Source organism: Lepidochelys kempii, chromosome 16, assembly GCF_965140265.1.
Source record: "Lepidochelys kempii isolate rLepKem1 chromosome 16, rLepKem1.hap2, whole genome shotgun sequence".
NCBI lineage: Eukaryota > Metazoa > Chordata > Testudines > Cheloniidae > Lepidochelys > Lepidochelys kempii.
In genome coordinates this window covers 21,122,295-21,148,774 of record NC_133271.1, presented here as the reverse complement: position 1 = coordinate 21,148,774, position 26,480 = coordinate 21,122,295, and the positions used below count along the sequence as shown (strand labels likewise).

General features: G+C 44.2%; 1 protein-coding gene and 1 non-coding gene across 4 annotated transcripts; one reads left to right on the top strand and one right to left on the bottom strand.

The window, feature by feature from the left end:
• Positions 1 to 2,697: 2,697 nt before the first annotated feature.
• On the top strand, positions 2,698 to 2,825 carry LOC140899460 (U6atac minor spliceosomal RNA). Its single transcript, XR_012155345.1, has one exon. It is a non-coding gene; the product is annotated as a U6atac minor spliceosomal RNA (small nuclear RNA).
• A 1,793-nt stretch (positions 2,826 to 4,618) lies between these two features.
• Positions 4,619 to 25,191, bottom strand: WDR5 (WD repeat domain 5). 3 transcript variants are annotated; one of them, XR_012155206.1, is made up of 15 exons: positions 25,076 to 25,191; positions 22,014 to 22,201; positions 20,386 to 20,494; positions 18,843 to 18,916; positions 17,356 to 17,445; positions 16,796 to 16,885; positions 15,752 to 15,835; positions 13,665 to 13,720; positions 13,417 to 13,463; positions 11,692 to 11,767; positions 10,419 to 10,452; positions 9,852 to 9,926; positions 8,586 to 8,673; positions 6,733 to 7,463; positions 4,619 to 6,237 (listed from the first exon to the last, which is right to left on the bottom strand). XR_012155206.1 is itself a non-coding variant. In XM_073313749.1 (15 exons), the coding sequence occupies exons 3-15, from the start codon at positions 22,092 to 22,094 to the stop codon at positions 7,363 to 7,365; spliced, it is 1,005 nt and encodes a 334-aa protein (XP_073169850.1). In that variant the 5' UTR covers positions 22,095 to 22,201; positions 23,328 to 23,484; positions 25,076 to 25,191; the 3' UTR covers positions 4,619 to 7,362. The 3 variants fall into 3 exon arrangements, 2 of the variants coding, with proteins under 2 accessions (XP_073169850.1, XP_073169849.1); XM_073313749.1 differs by adding an exon at positions 23,328 to 23,484 and having other exon boundaries at positions 4,619 to 7,463; XM_073313748.1 differs by having other exon boundaries at positions 4,619 to 7,463.
• Positions 25,192 to 26,480: the final 1,289 nt, after the last annotated feature.

Genomic DNA, 26,480 nt, shown 5'->3' with positions numbered 1-26,480 from the left:
AAGTTCGTGGTACATTCATGTTCTCGCTTAAACCTTTGGGATACCCAGAAAGATGGATAAACTGAGCACAGATTAGACGGTTTTGCGGGTAAATCCTTCTTAGAGCTCATCCCCAACCAGAGACATAATTTATCACATGGCACTAATTTTCCCTTCTCACTCAAATCCCCCCGCGAATGGGTCTCAGTCTGGGGCAGCTGGAACGGTAGTTTATTGTGAATGCTGCAGGTACAAAAACCAGCATGTTGCTTGTTTGCACCTGAAATATTTGTTGATTGTAAACACTGAATTTGCAGCTGCTCTTAGACACTCATTTTTCATTGAACTTTCTAAAGAGTCTATTTGGATGTGTTCAAAACATAAAAGAAGAAATAAACTAATGAAACATTGCACTTCCACCAAAGATGTTAGCTAATTAACCTCCAGGAGGTCTGCATTATTGTATTCATTTTACCCACAGATTAAATGAGCCACAAAGAGGTTATGACTTGCCTCAGGTCACACACAAAAGTGTCCCTGGCAGAACCAGGGATAGATACCAGGAGGCAGAGCCACAGATGGTGTAAATTGCCAATGGAACGATAACAATTTACACCAGTTGAGGATTTGCACCCAGAAGCACTGACCCCAGTCCTTTGTGCTGACCTTTAGAGGACACAGACTCCCCCCCAGAATTCTGCACTCCATGGTTTTGGGACTAAGGAAACTGTTCTGGTTTTGTTCCATTCAGAATCTGTCGACTGGAATGGAGACAGAACTAAACTCTGGGGGATTTCACGGGGATTAGGAAACATTCACATGGGATTCAGAATTCAAGATGCTAATCCCCAAACCTCACCCACTTCTCAGCAGTTCATTCATGGGCCTCAAGCTTTTTAGACCTACAAAATGCCACTCAAACAGAAAATATCTCAACTTTTACATCAATTTGTGGCTCCATATGCAAAGAAGGAACACACTCATTCATGTGCCTTTTATCCTCATCCCATACCCTTCCTATGGTCTCTCTCGCCTGAGTCACAGCTGAAATGGAGATTGTAGACGCCCTGAGGCAAGAGCTGTATCTTTCTAAGCCCTCTGTGGAGCACCCAGAGAGCTGAAAAATAATTAATAACAACAACAGCCACCCTGTCTGTGACACCATCCTGTGCGTGCACCTCACAGCACTTGTTTCTTTACAGAAGGCCTTACGTGCCCAGAGGTGCCTTAAAGAAAACTCTGGTAAAGACAGAGCTGTATCTCAGCTGGGCCGATGAGTTGGAAACAGGGATGGGGGTCGCTGGATCAGGGATGGTGGTTCAGTTCATTATATCAGCCCTAGAATCTGGCTCAGTGCTGTTCAAATACAGCAAGTTGAAAAATGCTGATAATTTTTCATGCAATTATCATGAAATTGCTGGTCAAAACCTGTTTGGCCAGCCACTCCAGCACTGCAGGTGACTTCCCTTTCATGCAATGCAAGGAACTTCTTGAGGGCCTCCTGCATTCTTTGGGCACTGTGCTCATATGGCAATATACAGACCAGCCCAATCTCTCCCCCACTCCCCAGTTCAATGTCTCAGGACCAGAGAGATGTGACACACAGAACAGGGGTTAAGACACCCCATGGGCCTGATTGGATCACCCTCATGCTGGAGCAAAGTATGAACAGCTCCACTGACATCCGTGTTAGCGGCGGGGATCAGGGAACCTGTGCAGTCCTCTATACCCCCACGCTCTGCCCCTTGGGAGTCCTTGAAGCCCCATTGTGCCCCCACTGGCTGCCCCTTTGGGGTCCCAAGAATGCTAAATTGCCAGCCTTGCCTAAAGCCCTGAAATGAAAAAGAAAAAAGAAAAACAACTACAGTAAAAATTAGGGGTTTTTAAAAATCAGTTTTCTTCTAAAAAACCAAAACAAAAAAACCCCTATCATTGAAAAAAATAATAATTAAATAGAAAGAAGTGTAAACGTGCTAAAAAGTTTTAGAGCGACAAAGTGGGGGCGGTAATCTCTTGTATTGGACCAGCTTCTGTTGGTGAAAGAGCAAAGCTTCCACCAAGCTCCTGTGCTGGTGTGGGGCTTTTATTAAAAAAAAAAAAAGTGTGTGTGTGGGGGGGGGTTTGGAGAACGATGAAGTTTCTGTCTCAGTTGGGATTCGAACCTATAACACAGGCTCTGCCCCGCCCCGCTGCGGCCGCCATCGTGGGTGAGGCGGATAGACGCTGTGAGCGGCAGCTGCCACCTTCAAAATGGCCAGTAAATGTATCTGCTGTTTGGAGACCGCTGATTCTGCTAGTATGTTATGGGTTGTTAGAGTATGAGGGGCTTTTTCAGGCCAGTCCAACAGTTAAGATCATCACAGCCGAAAACAGGATCCTGTCGTATTTTTAGGAGCTAAAATTCAGCACCCCCTTGTATCCGAATCTGCTGACTCCTTCATTCTGATTGGCTAAAAGGGATGAATATATTAGAGCATGACAGCCGGGCAACAGCCTAGCGTTATGAGCTTTATTGAATTATTTGGCTTCTGAATCAGAGTACCAAGGGACAAGCGCAGGTTAATTCAATACGTATTACTTTTATGAATCAGTTGAAATGTTATTATTTGACGCTTCGTGCTATTTAATAGCTTTTACATGGCATTTCTGTAATCACCCTAACTGAGAAAGTTTTAACATTCTAGTGATTTAAAAGACTAGGGCCTGCACCCAATACTCGTGTTGTATGAAAGGAGAGAAGGTTAGCACTCCCCTTGATAAGGATGGAAGAGGTCCTAGTGACCTTTACAACACGCATATGGTTAAGGCATTGCCACTTACTTCGTGGCATCTAACCAAGTTTTTTTTTTTTTTGCTCTGTCATAGGCCCGTCGAGCACAATAACCGTTGCAGTGGGCAAGGCTGCTTGACTTTATTGCTGCATTTCACAAATGATGCTTTCTTTTAAGTGGCAATATGGGATTATGCTAAAACCAAAGTATCATAAAAATACCTCAAGTAGAACTGCCGAGCATATTTGCACAGCAAGGCCATTTCCCCCAGCTGATTTTCAGTTCTGTCAAGTGTGGGTTTTATGCTTTATCATGTCCAGGGTTTGAAAACAGAAATAAATGTTAATAGCTAGTTAAAAATCCCATTTTAACAGGGAAAACTGAGATTTTGCATCAAAGAAATTACTCTCTTTTTACAGTGCGATATAACCCACCCACCCCTTCATCCAGGTGATGCCCAAACACCTTAACTATATAGTCAGACTATAGTACAGTGGCTGGATGTGTGTGATGGGTTTAAAAAAAAAAAGGGGGGGGGGGGAAATCATTGCAAAAATCATTTTATAGATCGATGGAGAAGTCCTGGTACACAATGGAGGGTATTTCACATTGCTCATAATTTGCAATCAGCATTTGCTATGTATTAGACTATTTTGTCTCTTGTTACTTATAGTATGGTAGTGCCCATCAGGTGCTATGCAAACATGAACAAAAGTGGCTGAAAAGCTTAAATATTTTTAAAAGACCTAAACCCCATTGGAAAACTCCAGTAGACTACACAATAATTTAACAGAGATTAGATCACTCATGGAAGAGTCTAGCTCATTCTAAATCAGGCTGACTAGGAGTTTTGATTAAAAACTAAGGAACAAAGCATTTTTGTTTTGGTCTCAGCAATCATGGCGGTGATGACACACATACAGCCTTGTCTTTCCAAGACCACAACTCTGTGCCCCACAAAACCTGTGGGGCATCCACGAATTTTCAAGCCAGTTTTCAGGATCAGCACAACGCAGCATTTATTACAGTGTGATGCACCATCATGTCATAATGCTGATTTGGATCTGACATGTCACTACAGCCATTTCTAGTCCAACGAGGCCAGATGTTGAAAACAGACACACAGCACTTCTGAAATGCTCTGTGCACTGAGGAGGGCAGTAGCCAGGTCAACTGCTACAAAATGGGTGTGGAGGGAGAAAATTTTCAGCAGAGGCTTGTCTCACATCACGACTTGGTTGAGATCCTGGATACTGCTTGTTCAGCCCCAAGCCCTATATGTATTGTCTCATTGTTTCTTTGTGTACCCCCATCTTTCTGTAACTATCTTGTCTTATACTTAGACCATTGTTTTTGTTCTGTTTGTACAGTGCCCAGCACAAAAGGCTCTTGGGCCATGATTGGGGCTACACTAATACAAACGGGTTCTAAACAATGTAGGACTTCCTTGCCCTTGACGCCAGCTGAATGATCTCTCTGTAGTTCGCTTTTTGTAGTTTAGGAAGACATGCCAGGACATTAATTCTCCCATGTTGCATGGATTCAGAATCCTCTTTAACTGGATTATTTGCTGGTAACTGACTAAAACCTACCTAGCTAGAACCTGTAAAAGTGGACAGCTCAACTCTGTCTCAGACTACTATCCAAGGAGGAGGACGTTATCCCTTTTATTACTTAGTTTAGCCACTGTGGGCTGGCAGCACTGGGCAGAATCCCACTGAATAAACAGAAGCCCTTGCTGGAGAAACTGCTTGTTGCATGTGAATCCCCTCACATGCAAACAATCGGCCAGCAAGCCATACACCCAGGCTGAATCAGTTGTCTTGAAACTAATAGGTATTTACGGTAGTGAGTTAAAAGACATTGACTCAACATTTGGAAATAGCGTTTAATGGTGTAGGTTTAGCAGGTAGAATGCAATAGGAACATGACAAGCCTTTTAGCCAGGCGTGGATGTTACTGTCCATAGCACAAAAACCAGGAGTTTTATTTCAAGAACCTTAAGAAATCACATTTGGCACCTTACAGGAACAGAATCTCACATGAGGATTCTTGTTACATGGTGTTACTGATACAAATGGCAATTCAAAAGTGGGGGGAAATCTAACTAGGGACATAGTGCTCCCTCGTTGGCTGCAGTGAGAAAACAAACACAGAAGTAGTAAGGATGGCTTGGCAGCCAGTTTGGTACAGCCCAACTTGACCCCTATATTTATGCAGGAAAAAATATTGACCTTAAATGTCTCCTCATACTAGATGGTACAAATTAAAATATGTAGCTTCAATCTGAACAAGGAGTGGAGAAGCTAGTAAGCCACATGCCAACACCACCAAGTGTTTCAGATTCGGGCCCACTCTGCATCAGGTTGTTTCCACTGGTCCGCGGTGTGTTAGGTTCTTCACTGAAGCACCTGACTATTGAGAGAGCCTGTTAAAAAACTATTCCCACTTATTAAATAAAAAAGGACTACATAAAAAAAAATTGACAGATTTATTTTAGGGGTAGAGGCCCTGATTATTCAGAAAATTCCATTATTAGCAGACTCTCTTATAAACCTCATCAGTCAAGAGATTGTTCTGCAGCTGTTTTCCAAGAGTGTCATGCTTACACGTGGGATTCACTTTATTTACCAGAAAGCCAGCTCATGTGTAGCTGAATTCTAAAGCAACTTTTGCAGGTGCACACTTTGTACTGGGAAGTTAATACACTTAAGGTGTTAAGCATCAGTTTCCACAGCTCTCTCCCCTTCAGATCATCCACACTTAGAGATGAGTTGCTTCATTCTATTTCTTTAAGTGCCCTGTACCCTCTTGCACTATTGCTTGGCAGAGGCAATCATCAATATGGTTAAAACTCTCTGCCTTTCACTACTAACTGAAAAATCCCTTCTCATGGGAAACACAAGGAGTTTGCACAACTTATTTGAAAGTTTAAGAGTCGATGCAAAAATGGGGCTGCCAGAATTGGGCACTTTTGCCTCCACAAGAGCAGATAGTGCAAAGTCAGAAGGAACACCCTAGGCAAAAGAAAAAAAAAATCTCACATTTTCTGACCCACCAAGGTTTGGTTTCAGGTGAGTCTTGTTTTACGGCAGTTGTTTGCCTGTTTTTGGCTACTAGGCTTTTTTGTTGCAAATGGTTAAGACTAACCTCCAGCTAGTTCTCAAAAGCCAACGCCGGTTGGAAGATGCAGTAATCCTTTAACCCAACAATTATTTAGCATTTGAGACTTTTGCTCCCCCTATAGATAGGACAGCAGACTGGCCAGAATTCTTTTCACCTTAGGTAAGAGTCCAGTCCACTGTGATAGTTTACACGTGTTGCCTCAAGCTGAGGACTCCTTCCACATAACTGTCTGCTGGCTTCTTTAAAGTGCATCTGGACTGGAGTTATGCTCATCATCTCTTCCCTCCACAAAATGGACTCTTACCAGATCACTGACCCCAGTATTTTATAAGAGGGGCTAAACTTCTACAGCAGAAGTGGGCTGCAAAAAAAAAAAAAAAAGTTGGTTTTGGAGGAAGCCTTGTGAGCGGAAGGGACGCGGACACTTCACATTAGTGCACTCTCACCACCAGCGTACATGTAAAATCCCACCTTTTTATTATGGCATATGGTTCTGGTTTGGATGTGTCAATACCACACAAGTGTGACAAAAAAGGGGAAAAGACAGTGACGCTGAAATAGTTACAGAGTCATGCTATTAGCAACACAGGTTGATACGATGGATTTCCAAGATACAAAATTGTTGGGAGGGGGGGTCCTACACTGAAGTAACTTTACAATATTTTGTGAACTCACTTTTTTTTCCAGTAGAGAGAAAAAAAAAGGTAAAATATGCTGAGAACAACTACAAGCAGGAATCGCTTTAATGGTTAACAGGGAAAAGAAAAAAACGCTGCAACTTTGTTCTATGACAGCATCTATTAAACACACGTAATGAGGGGTCAGCAACTACACAGAAGTAATAGCAGATATTCACCACAGGAGTCTGGAGCTGGGGCAGGAAAGGGAACTCTGGAACTGGATGGTTTTATTTGGTCACAAAGTTGGAGCTGAGTGTTTAAAATGAGGCATCCTTAAAGATGCAGCACTCCTATTCAAAACAATAAAGAGACACTTCTGATAGACTAGAACCTACCGGTCTGCAATAAAAAAAATAAAAATTAGACATTTTAAAAAAAAACCCAAGTATTTCTAGTATTATGACTTAACTTACTGGTACAAAACAGACCGACAGCTCCTTAAGCAGCAACAAGACAGCCAAGGAGCAGTGCCACCTTCACCACAAAGTACAGTATCTCTGGGGCTTCCAATTCAAGGCTGATACTCCTAATACGATGTTAGAAGGATCCGTTTGTCTGCCAAGGGATCAGGCACGAAAAGGAGAGACTGCTTGCTTTTTTCCACCACACTGCCCGGCTCTAATAACAAGCTAAGACATTCTCTTTGGGTCAAGACTAACAGAAACCGCTTTCTCAAATATTCTTCAGGTTTCCTGCCAACCTGGGTTTTATCTCATTATAATTCTCATGGGGGTGGAGAGGGGGGATTTAAAAAAAACACAAACCCACAATTTTCCTGGCAGTCTCTAAAGTGATACTGAAAGTGTTTAACAGTCACTCTTCCACAGTTTAATTGTTTTGTCGTTTTCTAGTGCCGCTGATGCAATGATGTTTTCTGTCGGGTGACAAGCTGTTGAGATCACAACATCTAAATAAAAGGAGAGACACAGATATCATCATTTATACCAGTCCAAGCTGCTTTGGTTCAGAGCAGGTATTTTCAGCTCAAGTGTGCACAGTTGCCCCATCGTAAGACATGGCCAGGTTCTCTCGCTACAGCAGATACTGACAATTGAGTATGATGATTTATGAATACAAATGTTAGTGGGCCTACCCCAATTGTGAGTTTAATAGCTGGAAAGTAGGTAAAAGTTTATACGATATTACAACGGGCAGAACTTAGGGAACTATTTCACAGCAGTAATATAGGAAAGAACCAGAACCAGACCCAATGTTCTGACTACATTACACCAAGAAACCCTACGCATGCAAGTTAGGACAGATAAAAGCCCACTAAAGCAAAGGGCAGATAGTTGATTAAGCCACAAGTGCCCCAAACTCACGACTGAAAGCCCTGATCCTCCAAAGACTTACGCACACATGCTTCACTTTACCGATTGCAAACAGTCCCATTCGATGGGCACACTCTGTGCACAGGGTTAAGCAGGTGCATAAATCTGCATGATTTGGCCCTAAGACACTGATCATGCAAACACTTAAGCACGTGCATAATTCTATTCACAGGGGTCATGCCCCTGACTACTCATGTGAGTAAAACTGAGCATGTGCTTAAGCATTTGTAGGGGCAGGGGCTAAGTATTCAAAGCTCTTTGCAGATGGGGTCAGTGTCTCTAAAGATGCCTCAAGCTCACCCGGAACGCATCCTTGGACAAGTGCAGCTTTGGGAGGAGCCAATGGCCAAGGTTTTCCCCAAAGTGACTAATGAGTCAGGGTGCCTAACATTACATGACACTTGTGAAAATCTTGGCCAATTTCTTTCCATATAATTCAAGGAAAGAAATGTCTCTGATAGGACAATAATTCCAGTAAAAATGCCCATCAAGTGTCAGGGAAAACACACCATGGGTCCTAATCATGCCCCATTCAGACAGATTTTTATACTAATCTCATCTATCAAATTCTGAACATAAACACTAAACAGACATTTTCCAATTCACAGCATCAAATTAACCTTAAACGCTATGTGCTCGTTATTTATTCAGTTAAGGAATGCTTAATCAAGATCAGTGTACCAAAAGCAGATTCACACCTGTGTGTCCCTGTAATTTCTGTACAATCTCTTTTGTTTGGAGGTTCCAAATATAAACCAGGTTGTCCTCTGAACCAGACACAATCCACTGAAAAAGATGCAAAGGGAAATAGTTATTGAAGTGCCATTCTAGTCTTTCCTGCCACCCCAGCTTTAATTGCTATTTCCTCTATATAGGTTCATATACCACCCTCATCACCATAGCACTTGAGTGCCTTCCAGTTGTGCATTAAGCAACGTGGCTATCATCAGTCATGTGTGGTTCATTCTCCCTTCTCTCACTCACTCACACACCCCGGCGAGGAGAACTGTGGTGTGTGCAGTAGAGTGTTTTGTTTCGGTAGGCCTTGGGGTTTGTTTTCATATGTCCACGTTGTTCTGTCTTAATCATAATATCTAGCTCTTCTGCAGTGCTTTTCATAAGTGGTTCTCAAAGCACTTCACAGAGGTAGATATCATTATTCCCATTTTACAGATGGGGACATTGAGGCACAGAGCCAGGAGGATAGGGAGGAGGATGTAACTTGTCCAAGATCACTCAGCAGGCCAGTGGCAGAGAGAGAAATAGAACCCAGGTCTCTTGAATCCTGGCCCAATGCTCCTTCCACTAGGCCATGCCAAAGGCCAGCAAGGCTAGTTGAAGAAGTGGCCTTAGCCCTCAAAGCAGAAGGGGGTGAGGGTTAAAGATGGATCTTAGTCCTGGAGGGAATCTCAGAGCAGCCCCTCAAGAAAGTTCCACCTCCTGCACAGGGATGCTGTGGTCCTAGAGCCAGCATCTCAACCAAGGCAACTCACAATCTGTAACAGGCAAGTGCTGGAGTGTGAACTAACAATATGGCTGCTCATCACTGAGGTTTTCCCTGTGTTACTGGGGTAGATGACACCTGGCAGAGTTCGAAGCACTGAGTCTACACTGCCACCTGTGGCAAACAGGTACCCTGGAGCACCCACACAGCTGCATGGAGTTTCCTAAAACTTTCCCCAAAATGGTCCCTTTCGACCAAGCCCCCAGCAAGTAAAGTTTCCAGGAGATTGAAACCTTGGGACCATTGCTTCTATTAGAATCCCTTCTCATTGCTTGGAAGTTTGCAACATTAACTGTAGCACTTGTTATACTGGGCTCCCCCCAGGGTGAAAACAGTTTTGCACTAAGGGCAAGTCAGCTATTTATAGGCCCAGAGAGATTTGCATCATCTCCTTAATTTTGATGAAAAATAAAACCTCAAATGCACCCACATCACTAAAAGCAGCTCAGTAATCACCAACCTTTCCACCAGTGACGGAGAAATTTGCAAAGATGCAGTATTTCTCATTCTTGTGACCTGTGTACGTCTTCAGGCACTGGAAGTGAAGAGCCAAAAGGCAAAAAACCATAAGCGCAGCTGGCAATGAGATATCTAGCAGTCAAGGACAAACTCCCTTTGCAGGGTAGACTAAATATATCTGTGCACATTTCCCACTCCATCAACTTGTCCAAAGGATGCAGAGGGCATCTCTGCCCTAGAATGCTAAACAATCACTTCGCTGGGTGAGGGGGGCAGGGGGAGTGGCAAATGACCCCAATTTGTCACTTCCACCCACAGAAAGAACAAGGCAAGAACAATTTACCAGTTCAAGAAACACAGAATTTAGTGTCTCTGGGCATCACAAAAATGTAAAGGAACTTTTTAAATTATCCCATTTAGTCCACTACTCTAGAACAAGGGCTGTAACAAATATTATTTACAGTAATTATATTGTACAGATGACAGAACAAGTTTAACCTTATGTGAAACCATCCAAAGCAGGCTACAAACCTAGCTAGGACTTTATAGTAAGAGATTGTGACTGTACCTTTCCTTTGCTATAGTCCCAAAGTTTCAGTGTGCTAGAGAACAAAAAGGAGAACAAGGACTTTAGGCTTTGTGTTATTTCACCAGTCGTGATTTCTTGGTACATAAAAGTTTTTCCATACTAGAGCTTCCCAGAGTCTACATTACTCATTCTAGTCCAGCTTGGGAATGCAGAGTTTCAGCTAACCCAACAAGAATTAGATTTTATTTATATGCTATTTGTATTCTCCTCTGTGAAAAAAATACGGAGCAAGTCTTTAAGAATGCATTTTGTCAAGTCCTTTTTTCTTCATACATGAAGAGATGCAATGATGAGGTATGTGACCAATAGAGTTGAGAATCGTCATTCAGTTCCTTTCGTCCCCCACATTTTGAGCTAACACATACTGCAAGATACAGATTTTGGACCAAGCAAAACCAAGCCAGAACCACACACTGTCCTGCATCTAGGTAGTTACAGGGATTGCATAATGGGATGACAGCTTTTAAATCAGTCAGTAGTAGGCAAGAAAGAGATAATATTCAAATTCTATTTGGTAACCTAAATGAAATTAGCCACTGGTTTCAGACAGATGTGTGTCTTTCACACACACAAAAGAAAACACAAAAACCCCACCCATATTGAAGTATGAGGCAACAATGTTGACTCCCCTGCTCTGGCTTGCAAAATAGCCTTAATTTAGGGTTTCCTTGCATTCACCGTATGAAAAGAGAAGGAACAATCCTGTAATGTCTTTTATAAGACAACATTCATAGATAACTAGCTCATCACCCTGGGACTTAGGGATGGGAACGTCTCATTACAGCAGCAGCAATTAATACAAGGGTGGAGAAGGGAGAGTGGCTGGTTCTTGGTAGCAGTAGCACTGGAAATATTCCAGTTGGAGAACTCTCAATAGAACCAATCCCCCTGCATAGCTTTTCTGCTTTGTATGCACAGCTATTTGAGCACTGCTGCCTTTGAGAGAGAGAGGGAGACTCACAGCCTTTCATGGTGTTCCAACAAGAGAACCATTCGATCAAGGAACTACTTCATGATGAAGGCTCTGAAAAGACACAAAGCTAAGAGTGCACGGGGGTATGGCAACCTCAGTGCTAAGACTGCCAATAGCATAAACTTTGCTGACGTTCTGACCATATAATTCCCAGAGGACTCGATTATAGAAGTGTGACGGTAGGTATGAGTTTACCCGTCGTAAGAATATTACAAAAGCAACCTTTTTTATGCTATTGAAGGTGATGAATGCACTTTAAATGTGTTTTTTAATACCTACTTGTCCAGAGTTGCTGCAAGTATGTATTTGCCATTTGGAGAGAATTTCACAAAAGACACAGGAGGGTTATCATCATCTGTGTTGGAAACACAAGGGTGTTATGCAGAATATGGTGAAATATTTCTCTCATGGACAAAGAATTTCTTGTGACAAAACAGACCTACCGCAGATTAGAAAGGCCAACTTCAAGATTAGTTTAGTTACGTTTTTGTTCAGCTACCATTTTATACGTCAAGCAAACTGATGGGAGATACAGGAAAGTGGTAACGTGAAATAGTTCAAGAGGAACAATATTTGGTTTACTAGCATTTTATTATTACATAATCTAACGTGAAATAGTTCAAGAGGAAGAATATTTGGTTTACTAGCATTTTATTATTACATAATCATCCAACCTTCCCACTGCATCAACCCTCCCTATAGTCCAGAACGTGGCTGTAAAAGTCATAAGTAAGGCCCTACTTCATTTGTGATATTGCAGAACATGCAATATTGGGCTTCCACCACAGTTTTCGTTTTAATTAGCTTATTTTGCACAGTCCACAATTTTGCATGTGTTTTGAGTATGCAAATAGTACCGCACTAACATTTGATGCCTGTAAAATCTTAAAAGCTAAAATGATTGGATTCAATTTCTACAGCGTTTGTGTTAAGACTTTTAGTCTTCGGAATTTTAGTCACTGAATTTTTAGATCGTATCAGTCACTTTTTTAAAAAAAGAACTGTAATACCGTTGCAGCAAAATGTCTGGTTATCAAAAAAAAATAACTGGCATAACATAATGCTTGAATGTTTATATCATGCCAGTCATTTTTTTTCTTAAATAAATAGGTGTGTTTTGCCAGAAGCTGGGAATGGGTGACAGGGGACGGATCACTCGATGATTCCCTGTTCTGTTCATTCCTTCTGAATCACCTGGCACTGGCCACGTCGGAAGACAGGATACTGGGTTAGATGAACCCTTGGTCTGACCCAGTATGGCTATTCTTAAGTCTACTCTGGCTTTTCCATATTACCACAATGAATAAAGGTCCATTATTACATTTCTGCAATTTTCTATGTCTTGTCCACAACTATTTGAAGATCATCCCAAGATTAGGGTCTTAGTCATAAAACCATTTCACTGAGACACACCCTACTGCTAAAGTACGTCCATTGTGAACACGAGAAGGTGCAGTTTTGCCTATGTCACTTCATGTTAACACTAGAGTCTGGTAATCAAAGGCATGACATGCACTGTTCAACAGGCTGCCCATTGTCTTAAGAAGGGCATCAGTTCTCAAATACTCACAACCCTAAATTGTAAACACATTTAGTCTTCTCCCACTGCCATGTGCTATTGCACTCGAGTATGTAGCTACCATTTCTGAAAGTGAAATAAGACTTACTTTTGCCACAGCAGTTCCAAGCCATTGCACAGCCAAACATAATACAACAATGACTAGTGGAAAACCCTGTAGTAAGGTACTTAGGTTTATTGTCAGCACACACTAGGCTATATTCCAAGCCTAAGAAGGTTTCCTACACATGTGAGAGGATATTTCCCCTAAAATCAACTGCAAGGATGGTTGTGTATAAAGAGGACAGCGTAAGGAGAAGGAAAAGAAATCAAAGCCGATAAGAAAACCACCTAACAGCAGTCAAAGTCATGCTGGGTATTTCATATTCTAAACGATAATACAGCAGAGAGAATCAAGAACAACATACACACATTTGCCTGCTTACCAATCAATGTTTTTAAGCACTGGCCTGATGCTGTATCCCAGATTCGACTATAACAAAAAAGAGACATGAGTCACTATTGTAGCTATGGAATGTATTATATCATCAACTGTAAGTTTACATTTTAACCTCAAAGTCATGATATAAGAAGTGTAAAACTAAAAGAATCTACGTTTTTTAAGTTATTTTTATGTAAGGAGCCTAGAAGACTATGGCACATAATAAATGTTACTGAAGAAATAACCACTTACCAGAGACCGTCATAGCTACTTGACACTATCAGGGAACCATCACGATTAAAATGCACCTGTGGTTTTATATATGGGGGGAAAATAGCAGTATTCATGTTTCTGAAGAGCAAGCAGACACATTCGAAAATTATTTGTCTCCCAAGTAGTATGTTAGGGCCCCATTGTCACACAACGAGTACGCTGCGATTCATGCAGAGGGTATGGCAAGAATTCAACAACAACGTGATGATGGGCACAGAAAGTTCAGACATATCAGGATAAAAAAAGCACTCTGGGAATGTTACTGTCAGTCAGCATTGCAAAATTCTAATGCCTCACTTGCATCCACCTGGGTTTTTTTTCCCAGCTTGAATACAGACAGCTGCAGTTAATTCAGTTAGCAGGGTAATGGGTGGGCAAATAGATTGAGACTAGCTGGTAAGCTTTCATAACAATTACAGTAACTCCTCACTTAACGTCCTCCAGCTTAAGTTACATCGCTGCTCAATGAGGGAACATGCTCGTTTAAAGTTGTGCACTGCTCCCTTATAACATCGTTTGGCTGCTTGCTCTGTCCACTGCATGTAAGATTTTTGTGGAAGAGCAGCAACTTTACAAGGGTGCATTGTACACGTTCCTCTTCGCCGCCGCCGCCTCCCCCTCCCTCCCAGCGCTTCCCCCACCGCCAAACAGCTGTTTGGCGGCACTTAGAACTTTCTGAGAGGGAGGGGGAGGAGTGGGGAAGCGCTGTGTCTTCCCCACTCCTCCCCCTCCCTCCCAGAAAGCCCTAAGCGGGTGGGCTTAGGGTTTTCTTGGGGGCGGGGAAGGAGCGGGGATGCGGAGTGCTCCAGAGAGGAGGTGGAGTGGAAGTGGGAAGAGGTGGGCCTGGAGTGGAGCAGGGACGGGAAGAGGCAGGCCTGGAGCATCCCTCAGTGAAGTCGGCGTCTGTTCTTCTCCGGGTAAGCTGCCACTGCTGCTGCAAAGGTGCTTCCTAGTGTTCTTGCCTGCAGCGGGCTGTGTCTGTGTGGGGTAAGCCAGGGGCACTTCCCAACCACAGTACAGTATATAAATGCCTTTCGTCTGCCCCCAAAAAATTTCCTTGGAACCTAACCCCCCGCATTTATATTAAATTTTATGGGAAAATTGGATTCGTTTTACATCATTTCACTTAAAGTTGCATTTTTCAGGAACATAACTACAACGTTAAGTGAGGAGTTACTGTAATAGACTGTTTTAAGAGGCCTCTTAAAACATTAAGACCTGAACTGATTCACTGCTCCAGTGCCGTGAAGAACTTTGCTAACAGTAGCAAGACCATACTAGAAGAGTGCATTAGTTATATGCACGCCTCAGTCGGGTCAATTTATTTTCTCCAGTCACCCATGAGCTTCCCGCAAAACCCCAGTAAAGTGAATTTTAAATAGCAAATATTTAAACACACCCATGAGGGTTGTGAGGAGGGAGTTTGTAAGATCACACACATTTCTGGTAAGCATTGTGGACTATACTCCATTTTAATATCAGATCCCTGTGTTCAGAGCAGCCACAGCTCAAAATGTCTGAAGCTTAGAATTCTCTCACCTCTGCTTTCATTTTATAACATTTCATCTCTGTTAAGAGCTGCACACCTTCTGTTTTCCTTACTGTGAATGGATTCTTTTTTTTTTTTTACGTTTTATTCATGTTCATCCACTAAATGGATGAGATTTTAAATGCAGTTTATTTTGAAGTTCTCTCATTCTACCTCCTGAAGTGGTTTAGAATAATGAGAAAGTTATGGAGAAACCCAGAGGTACAGCAAATTCAGATTTTCATTGAGCAGACTGGAGTAGCCCCACAACCTGCGCTTTTATAGCAGATGCTGCCTGTCATAATGCCCAGAGGCAGAATCCATTCTGGGGTTCAAGTGGTAAGTATGGGTCACTGGCATCTCCATGTTCATTAATACCCTTACAAGTCATCACATGGCATTTATCACACTGTGTCCCTCACCAAGGGGCAGATAGAGAGTAACAGTGAGACACTGCTCCCTTCTTTGCAAAAGGGGAAAAAGCCCTGCTAGATGCAGGCAAACATGTCAGCATGTTAATGTATCTGAAGGCACTTACAGCTGAAACTGGGTCAGAATGCGCAGGCAGTGTCTTGAGGCACTTCCCTGTTTTCACATCCCATATCCGCACACTTTCATCAAACTGAAAATCAGAGGACAAATTCACACAGTGATTTTCAAATGCACTCACTCCCCAGCCATACCGCCCAGCCCGCATGAACGGATTAACAGGTTTGATCAGGGAGGGGAGAGAAATATGCATGACTACATTCCTCAAGCATCCAGACTTATTTCTGCTTGGGAGCACCCAAGATTTTAATGGAATTCCTCTTCACTGCTAGTCACTGAGCACTGTTCACTTAGCATGGGGATCTTCAAAGGAGTTCAATCCTAACCTTCATGCTTTGCACTTCATGGACCTTTGATGCCAATCGCAAGGAGCTCTGTGAATTTTAAGCTCAAATATTCATGCAAGGAAGCTAGTATTTATCCCTAGCTTACAGAAAAGGTAATTCAGGTTTAATGACTTGCTCAAGGTGACACAGCGAGCTGGAAGAAACGTGAGAGGAGAACCCGAGAGTCCTATTCCCAGTCCCTTCACAAGCCACGTGCATAAGGCTTCCGAGCTGCAGAGCAAGTTGTTGAAATGGTCATGAAGCTACATTTCAGTGATGCCATGGTTTGCATGAAATAGTCAAATAATCCTTCAAAGAGATAAGGGTATCTTCCAGAGCAATCACAGAATCTGAACTATGAAGATACAAGGAGCTTCTATTTCCCAAGCTATTCATGCCAGAGCACCACTCAGTACTTAAGGAAGGCTTTGCAATGAAGTGAATGTAGATATGCTGACTGTTAGTGAAGCCAGAAATAACATCTGGAGCTAGACCTATAGCCAGCGCTTAGGGTGCTATGGGTGAAGCCCCAAACTTCTAAAGCTGGACTGAGGGCTTTGACTTTGGCTCAAGAGCCAACATAGTAGTGATGCTACCAACTCTCCCCTTTAAGACTTCATTTAATTACATGCATGGTAGAATTCAGATGGTCTAGACCTCTGCAGGGTGTATGGGACTTGTACTCCATTGAGAGTGTGTTCACTTACTGAGCCTGAAACAATGAGGTTGGACTGGGGGTTGAAGTTGCAGCAGAAAACATAGTTACTGTGCCCCTTCAGTGTCTTCAAACACTTGCCCTGAAATCAGATTTAAAATATTGTTAGAGTCAAATATACACACAGTAGATTTACCAGTAACTTCCCACACCTTCAAAGTTCCCATGGTGACCTGAATTCAGGACTAGTCATACTGTGATAAAGGGACAACGTCAGGTTAAATTTCTACCCCAAATCTAGGCTTCTATTAAAAAAAAAAAAAAAGTCCTTCAAGTTTTTATGGGACAGGAACCATTAAGCAAAACAGAAACAACGTGTTTCCAACCCCAACCCTGTCCCATTTTCATAGTGCATGAGAACCCGGCGGTTAAACTGATTAGAAACAAAAGTGAAATGAACTAGCTTATTTTAATTGCTAATACAGAAGGCAAGCAAGCTGCATCACTGGTGAAAAGTTAACAACAAATGTTCCATGTCAAGTTAGTCTTCTTCATTTTAAGATACCCCGAGAGAGGACTGGGGAGAAGAGAAAACTCAAGCCCCGCCCTTACCGAGCTCACATCCCAAATTTTGAGAGTTTTGTCATCGGAGGCAGAGACAAGAAGGTTGGAATCTGATGACCATGCTACATCAGAGATACCCTGAAACAAAGGAAAGCAATTTAACACTGAGCTTTGCTTGCTCATTCACTCCAGAACAGGCAAAGCATAGACAGTTTCATATCTGAAGCCAGAAAGAGAGAAAAGCAGGGTTACCTTAACTTTGCAAAGTCAGGATAGAAATGGATCACAGCAACTTCAACACCTCTTCCTCTTAACACAGGACAGCCAATGACTCCAGGAAGCTTTTAGCTTTGCTGAGCCTCGCATTGCAAGAGCATAGTGGTTTGTTCATCCAGAAGTTCTAGTTACTCTGGGACCTAGTCCTCTTTTTGAAGTTCATAAATAATAACTTATACATAGCTGGGTTAGATTCATTTCCTTCCCCCTCCCTGACGGGGGGCTTATCCCTACTGTCTGCCTGAAATGACCCAGAGTAAGATTTTCAAAAGCAGCCAAGTGACTTAGGAGCGTACATCACGTTTTCAAAAGTGATTTAGGCAGCTAGGTCCTACTGACTTAGTGAGATTTAGGAGCCTGAGTCTCAGTAGAAGTGAACGGGACACAGCCATCGTCTAAGTCACTTTTGAAAACTGGACTTCAATACTTTGGAACGTATTCTTCATTTCCAAACATTAGATCTTATTTCCTGAATTTCAATGGGTAAAGCCATGAGAAATGTCAAGTTCCCTTTAAAAAAAATTTTTTTTTAAAGAAAGCACCATTCTGATCAAAATTTAAAGCAAATCATTACACTATGTAGTTTTCCTAGGTGGAAGCCCAGCTGTTCAAACAGGTAGTGTTAGTGCTCACGAAGGGAATGACTTTCACACTAGCTAAGCATTGTGAATGTAGATGCTTTATCAACAATCCACAGGTTTCCGCCCATCTCTCTCAATCCTGACCTGAAACATCCCCGTTATTCCAGGCCCGGGCCACCATCATCATCATACAGGGCTAGGACTATAACAGGGTTTAAAAAGACAATTGGATAAATTCATGGAGGTTAAGTCCATTAATGGCTATTAGCCAGGATGGGTAAGGAATGGTGTCCCTAGCCTCTGTTTTTCAGAGGGTGGAGATGGATGGCAGGAGAGAGATCACTAGATCATTACCTGTTAGGTTCACTCCCTCTGGGGCACCTGGCATTGGCCACTGTCGGTGGACAGGATGCTGGGCTGGATGGACCTTTGGTCTGACCCACTATAGCCATTCTTATGTTGGGAGGGGGTTTGCCATAGGGACAAATAAACCCCGCCTCCAGATTAGACCAAACAATTTGCTTTCATATGAATTAAACCAATATACGAAGGCTTCTGGAGGTGAAAGCTAGCAAGTTAACCCATTATGCAAGCCCCAGATGCAATACTGAATTGCAATTGCGATCTGAAAGGACAGCTATTTAGACTGCAAAATATTCTTTAGAGTTCAGTACTTACCAGTTTGTGACCAGATATTGTTTTTTCAAACTTGCCATCATATGCTCCCCAAATTTTAATTAGTTTGTCAGCCGCTAAAAGAGAAAAGATTCCCAATTAGTAAACAAGCAGTACTAAAAATAGCTCCCTTAAGGAGCGAGAAGCGCATTGGCTACTTTTCTGCAAACACGTTACTGTTTTTACCCTCAAGCACAGACTTCCGTGCATAAGGTAGGGTGTAAACATTAAATGACAAAGTTTCACTGCAGGAGCTGAGATTACACATGCTGCCTTGAAAGTGAAGGGTCTCAAATAATTCAGTTCCAAAACTGGATCCACCGTAATTTATCTGACAAGCAGTGACCTTTGGTTTCTCATTTTTGAAAATAAAAATGTCAATGAGAAAAAAGTTTCCATGCCACACACAAACCACTGAAACACTTCTGCCTCAGAGAAAGCAAAACTGATCCATAAATTGGGCCGACATTACTGCTCGTGAGAAACAAACCTGCTACCCGTTATCATGTTAGCTTGTGCTCTGTACAAGAGAAAGAGGTTGATATTTGCCAGATGTTAAAAGTTAGAGAACTGTCCAGGGAAGGAAGATAAATGAACTTCTAGAAGATACTATGAAGAGTGAGAAGTTAATTTCTATGGAGAAAACTGCACACGTAAAGGCAGTCACAATAAAGTAAAAGACCAGAATCACTGCCCATTTCTAGAGGCCATGGTGATTTCAGTGGCCATCTCCATCACCTTCAGTCGTGTTCCTCTAAATTAATTCTTTCCTCTCCAATCCCCTTTGAATAACCAGTGCCCAAGTATGTGGTACTTGATTCAAAAGGAAGTTGTCAGGCAGTTGCAATGATCACCAAAGAAAAGGTTAAACAGATATCAAGGTGAGCTTTGAGTTCTAGGCAAAAAACTTGTCAAGTTCCTCCCTTCCCAAGTTTGTCAGTCTTGTACATTTCACCTGGCTACTTACAAGAAAGGAACAGGCAGACTCTCCAAGATGCTTTTATATTACAATGCCAATGGAGGGAAGGAAGAGCTGGGAGCCCTCTGGGTGAATCTCACCTCAATGCAGAGAATGCACACTGGTTGCTCATGCCAGGCAAGCCCCAATTTAAAGACTTAAGCCAAAGTTTAAGTGGTGCAAAGGGCTGCATGGGGCCCCTCTCTGCACGAGGATTAATTTCACATGTATCCACAATCAGTGTGTAACTCTGCATTGTTTTTTGTAAAGTGGCTCAGTAGCATAAGTTGAGCATCTCAAGCTCTTCAAGCCAGACAGAGGAAGATTCAGCATATTGGACAACAGGACATAAAAGCAAACATTAAAGTGGGTCAAACTTTGGAACAGCCAGCTTTGAGTGTCCCTTTAAAAAACAAGCCATGTGGTTATATTCCCCCACCTTTTGATCATAAAAAAACATAAACAAGCCATGTGGTTATATTCCCCCACCTTTTGCATTAAGATTAGCCATCTACCTGTCTCCCAACAGGAGGTTCACATGTGCACATTTCAGATAACGGGAAGGAATTAACGAAGACTAATACTTACAGGAACTGGCCAGCCACTCTCCATTGGGACTAAACTTTACTGACGAAACCGCCTTAGTGTGTCCTGCTAATGTGAACTTTAGAGCATAGTTTGGTTTTACAGGTGCCGGCTGTAAGAAAGAATCACATGAGTAAGATGACCGGAGCTTTAATTCAGTGTTTCAGTTGTAACTGGGGTATCAAACTGAGTCACTATGCAGTGCTCTGCACTTGGATGGCAATCCAGATTTGATCCTTTATTTTTAAAAAATTTAAGTTCCTAGCCCTTATGTTTATGAAGGAAACCTGAGCCAGTAACGTCTTCCTGAGCCAACATAGAAACATGCTCAAACAATGGGTTAAATTCATCCTTGGTGTAACTCCAGCCAAGTCTGCTTTACCAGGAATGAAGCTGGCCCAAGAACTCTGAGAAGTGTGAACTGAGCCAATGATCTCAATGGAGTTACCTGCAAAGGATTTTTAAAAATCGGGGTTGTGCCTTTTTGCTTACAATTTAAAATGAAGACCTGAAAAGCTCCCCCATAATCACAACTTGTTTTCACCTTAACTATCAGCAATGTCAAATCCAACCTTCCCCGGTTTTCCTGAAAGACTTTTTGGGGAAGGAGTTTCAGAGGGGTGCTGCACATTCTCACACCCTTATTGGGATCATGGTCTTTAACAAAGACATCCTTTTTCTCCCAAATGTCCACAAGTATTGCAAGTGACTTCAAATTTTTCAATCTGTTCCTCTCTCTATTGAGATAACAAATTCACCAGTTCTCCAGTCACCCTAGAGCTGTCCCATGGCCTGAACTGCTCATGCAGAACGCAATAAAATATTTTCTTGATAAGACTCTTTTAGGGTTTTTTAAAATATCACAAAACAGAAAAGGGTACAAGGCCATTTTTTTTTACCTTTTGCAAGTCACCTTTACATACCAGCACTGGCTATTTCACTGGTGATCTTTTTAGCAGAAATATTCATCTACTCTGGGATTGTGGGAAGGCTTTGGTAGGATACCACAACATTCCCCCACAGTCTGACCCCAATTGTAATGATTGTGGAAATCATACTTAGCTGTAGAAATAATTAAAGAAACCAAACTTCTGACAGATCTCATAATTCCCTCATGGCTAACTGGAAATGCTGTTTATTATTTCAAGAAACTCTGACAGTGTCTCCCCATTTCTCAGCAAAGATTTAATACTAGTGTCACACCAATGTTTTAGTACTGTGATTACATTAGTTACAAAATATACTATGCCAAATTTATGAATACTCTGAAGTGTTACCATAAAACAAAATTTACACATTTTGTGATATATTCCCTTTAATGAATTTTGCAAACTACCAAAATTCAATAAGCCATACTGGACCTCAGTTATGCATGTTACAAGTTACATTATCCACCTGCATCAAAACTAAGCTCTTTAGAGTAATGGCAGGAATCTTGTTGTCTGTCTTGTCCACAAAGCACTTAGCATATTCTTGGCTCTAAACAAAATTAGGAGAAATCCTAAACAATTCCTTTAATTCATGTAAGTTATTAAATACCCCAGTCCTATTTGTAAGTTTGTCAGTAAAAGATGCAAGTAACTTCCATGTGCACTGACAGGTGGAGATATCATTCTGAGATTTACACGCACCTTGGTCTGATTGGTTGAGGAGGAAGGAGTAGATTGTGTTTTGGTGGATTCTGCATCTGGTTTCTTCTCTTCTGTTGCCATGGTTCTCAAGCTAGCAAGTCAGATGTATGGTACTTGAAGCAATGAATGAATGTGCTGCTTCAAAAGGGAGCCTTTCACACCAAAAGAACTGCTCTAATAACACAAACCTATGAGAAAACAAAACTCCACTGTTAGCCATCAAGTAAATTATTTCAGCAGCTAGAAGAGAATTAACACAACAGTACGTCCTAACCATAATCCATGTTCCCAAATAACCAGTGAAAACACAAAGTTTCATGCCCATGACTTTGTACCATATGTAATGCTCCTCTCAACTCCCCTTCTTATAAGCTAAACTATAGAGCCTTTTGCTGGCCACATTATACTTGCTGTCCTTTTTCTCAGGTGCCAAACAACATTTAAACAGCTAAGCACATTACTGTTCCTGAGAGCTCTTTTCCGTGTAAACAATTGCTGTAGTTACCACAGGTTTGTTAGCCAGTGGCAAGGGAGGTGGTCCATGTGATGCGCTGAGAAGATGCGGTCTACAGAATACAAGTTTAAGAACCCCAGTTATGACCGATTACCACATTTTGCAAGGCTCCTCTGGCACCATATTCAGCAATCCCTAAGAATACAGCTGTGAGGATCTGGCGAGGGCAGTTTATTTCTCAGCACACTCCCTAAAATGCCATTAAAATTAAATAGTTCAAAAGCATAAGAGACAAAGATTTCAGTTCATGGAACAGATGCAAGCAATAGCCCTGGATGTCTTTCAGGCTGAATGACAGACACGATGCAAAACCTATGATAATGCGAAAAATGCAACAGGCATACCCAGAAATCAAAAACCTATTAGCTTCCTCTGCGCTCTTAATTCACCCTTTTCAATCAAGGGTTGCCTCCTTAACTGCATTTCAGAACAGCAAATCACACTCGTTTCTGCCGTATACTTGGAAGATGTTTCACCTGATTAAGAGCCAGCCTTGTAGTAGTCTCAACAGACTCGCCCTGTGAAACAAAACCTGTAACTGCTGTGCCAATGTTCTGCAATCAGGGCTTACACTGCAGAGGGAATAACCTCTACTGCAGCCCAAGTAGATTTCAGCCTGGCAATGGAAAATACCTCTGACACATACAGTAAGACTTTGTCTTTAGGAAAAAATTATTAGTGTAATTTCCCCACTGTTGCTACCACCAGTTCTGTTCTGCTGATAGGAGCTGTATTTGAAGTGACTGGTAGTGTTTTAAGCATCATATCATCCTTGGGGGAGCCATGCAGCATGGTATTACCTGTGTCTTATCTACACTAGAGTTCTCTTCGGTGGAGATGAGCCACTGGTAAGAAATTTGGAAGAGATCTTTGGAAACTGTACGTCAGCTTTTCAATGCGTGGCTCTGTTTAGGACAACGTTATTCATCATTCAGCACAGGAACAAGAGGCAGCTTTCTGCACCAAACAGTAGAAACAGCAATATTCAGTCCAGGTTTCCTGAATGGCAACTGGCCGATGACAATATGGCTAAGATTGAGCCCATGAAGAGACTTATTCCCAGCCCAAATCTTTAAAGCTTCAGCCTGCTGGAGAGGGTGTAAGCTCTACTTCCGTACTGGTGCCAGTCCAACATCCAGTCACCTACAGAAGCCTGGGCACCCAGGATGAGACACACCCACTGTTCTCCATGTCATGAATGGTAAGGGCCAGGATCAAGGGATGCAAGTAACATGGGCCACACAAGCAACCCAGAACCAGTGCACAGAAGGTGGGGAGGGGAGAAAGGAATAATGCATGCCCCCTATAGAGGCTATAAAGCATGTGAACCAAGGAAGGGAAAGGTTTGTGCATGCAAAGCTAGATACAGATTATGGGAGCTAGAGAGGACAGCAGATCCATACACCCTGGGCACGGACTGATGCATGCCCCAGCCTAGCATAGGAGCGGGGGGGGGGGACGGGACTGGGCCATTCCCCCAACCCCTGCAAGCGAGCTAGGGAGGAGGCAGATCCATGCCCCCACACACATGGAAGTTAGAGAGGTGCACATCCATACACCCTGGGCAGATCCAAGCACCCCCTAGGAGTCCTCTGGAGGAGGCAGGTACATGCACCTCCCCCCAGGGGTGCTAGGGAGGGGCCAGGGGCTGGAGCATGCCCCACACACGTGGAAGCTAGAGAGGGGGCAGGTCCATGCAGCCCCCCCGGGGTGCTAGGGAGGGGCCAGGGCTGGGGCATGCCCCACACACGTGGGGCTAGGGAGGGGGCAGGTCCATGCAGCCCCCCCAGGGGTGCTAGGGAGGGGCCAGGGCTGGGGCATGCCCCACACACGTGGAAGCTAGGGGGGGCAGGTTCATGCAGCCCCCCCCGGGTGCTAGGGAGGGGCCAGGGCTAGGGCATGCCCCACACACGTAGGGCTAGGGAGGGGGCAGGTCCATGCAGCCCCCCCCCCGGGTGCTAGGGAGGGGCCAGGGCTGGGGCATGCCCCACACACGTGGAAGCTAGGGAGGGGACAGGTCCATGCAGCCCCCCCCCTGGGTGCTAGGGAGGGGCCAGGGCATGCCCCACACACGTGGGGCTAGGGAGGGGGCAGGTCCATGCAGCCCCCCCCGGGGTGCTAGGGAGGGGGCAGGGCTGGGGCATGCCCCACACACGTGGGGCTAGGGAGGGGGCAGGTCCATGCAGCCCCCCCCCGGGGTGCTAGGGAGGGGCCAGGGCTGGGGCATGCCCCACACACGTGGGGCTAGGGAGGGGGCAGGTCCATGCAGCCCCCCCCGGGGTGCTAGGGAGGGGCCAGGGCTGGGGCATGCCCCACACACGTGGGGCTAGGGAGGGGGCAGGTCCATGCAGCCCGGGGGCGGGGGGCGGTGCACGCACCCATACCCCCCCCCGCGGGCAGGTCCCCGGGAGGAGGCAGAGCCCGGCGCATGCCCCGCGGGTCCGGGCGGGGAGGGGACCGCGGGGCCCGGGCCGCGAGGCGGCGGCTGGCGCGTGCCCGCCAGGAGCGGGCGGGGGGGGAGGGGCCCCGGCCCCGTTCAGTCACTTACCGGGGGGGCGGGGCGCCGCCTCCTCCTCGGCGGGGAGCAGGGCCGGGGAGGGGGGAAGCGGCGGCACCTCCGTAGCCGCCAGGCGGGGGGAATGTGCGGTGGCGCATGCGCGAAGGGCGGGGGGGGACGGGACAGCACAATGCCGCTCTCTCCTGGGGACGCTACGGCGAGGCAGAAGGGACAGAAACAGGGGCAGGGCCGGGTCGAGTGGCAACGCCTTAAAGGGCCAGAAGCCTTGTCTGCGTGAATAGTTGGCGGCGGGGCACTAGGTGTGGCTGGGTGGAAACCTGCTCGTTGGGGGCCCCCAGACCACGCACGGGGGCACAGCCAGGGTTCCTCCCGGGACCCCAGCTGGGCTCTGCCATGCACCAGAGCCCCCCCATGCTGCCCACGTGTGCGATTCCCATTGAAGTCACTGAGCACTGGACCAAAGACCAGCCTAAAACTTCCCACGCAGGAGCCCTCAAGGCCCGACTCTTCCCCACCTCCTACCCTGTGCAGTCATCTACACTGGGCAAAGGGGGTGTAAAGTGCCACCTCTGTGGGGAGGGGCGGCGCGTTTTGACCTGGGGGTGGCTCACACACACAAGGTTCTGGCTGTTAACATGTCCACACTGAATGTACACCGGACCCTCGCTAGAACGCGCGTCTATATAACGCGGCCGCGGCCATGGATCCCAAATTTAAGCACAGGACAATTTTTCTGGGTTTTAAGCGACCTTGGTGTTCATTATAAGATTTTCGCCCGGGCAGAACTCTCCAAGGTATGTACGAGTTTTTTGTTCTGCCGTCATCGCCATGCATTTGCGTAGTGGCATCGCCGAAATACGCGAAGACGGAAGTTTCTCTATGGCATTCCATACGCGAAGACAGAAGTTCGTGGCGCCTGAAAGCGGACAATCAAAACAAAGCGCACAAAACATTTAACCAAATTCATTAAAATCTCTTCCATTTCAAAACGCAATTTCCACTGACACCCGTCAGTGGGTACGGTATATTGTAGACTCGTTTTTCGCGACAGTTCCGAGTTTTGATGCCATCGTTAGCCTGCAATAACCAGCAAATACTCAACTACATATACCTGTACTGAAATTTTGGTCACAAAAATATAATTTCATTTGAATGCGGTACTTGGCATAGATCCCAAATCCCGCATTCTAGCGAGGGTCCGGTGTACGTGGGCCCCAGTTCTGCAAGCAGTCAACACACGTGGCTCATATTAGGAAACCCAGGCCCAAAACTGCAGCGCTGCTTTAAAACTCCCTTTTAAAAAATTTGGGCAGGTCCCATGGTTATTATGTCTTACTGATTCCACATCAAATGTTCTCCATTTGCAAATGAAAAAGTGACTTTTTAGCATCCAGTCTTGCAAACTCACTCAGGCATCTGAGACTCAAGTGGTGTT

Excerpts from the sequence above, each read along its gene's own strand:
- WDR5 (XM_073313749.1), bottom strand. The coding sequence starts at position 22,094 with ATGGCAACAGAAGAGAAGAAACCAGATGCAGAATCCACCAAAACACAA. Across the intron at positions 20,495-22,013 it reads CCTCAACCAATCAGACCAAG|CCGGCACCTGTAAAACCAAA; the intron begins GTGCGTGTAAAT and ends TCTTTCTTACAG. Across the intron at positions 9,927-10,418 it reads GGGACTATAGCAAAGGAAAG|TGCCTGAAGACGTACACAGG; the intron begins GTACAGTCACAA and ends CTTCACTTCCAG.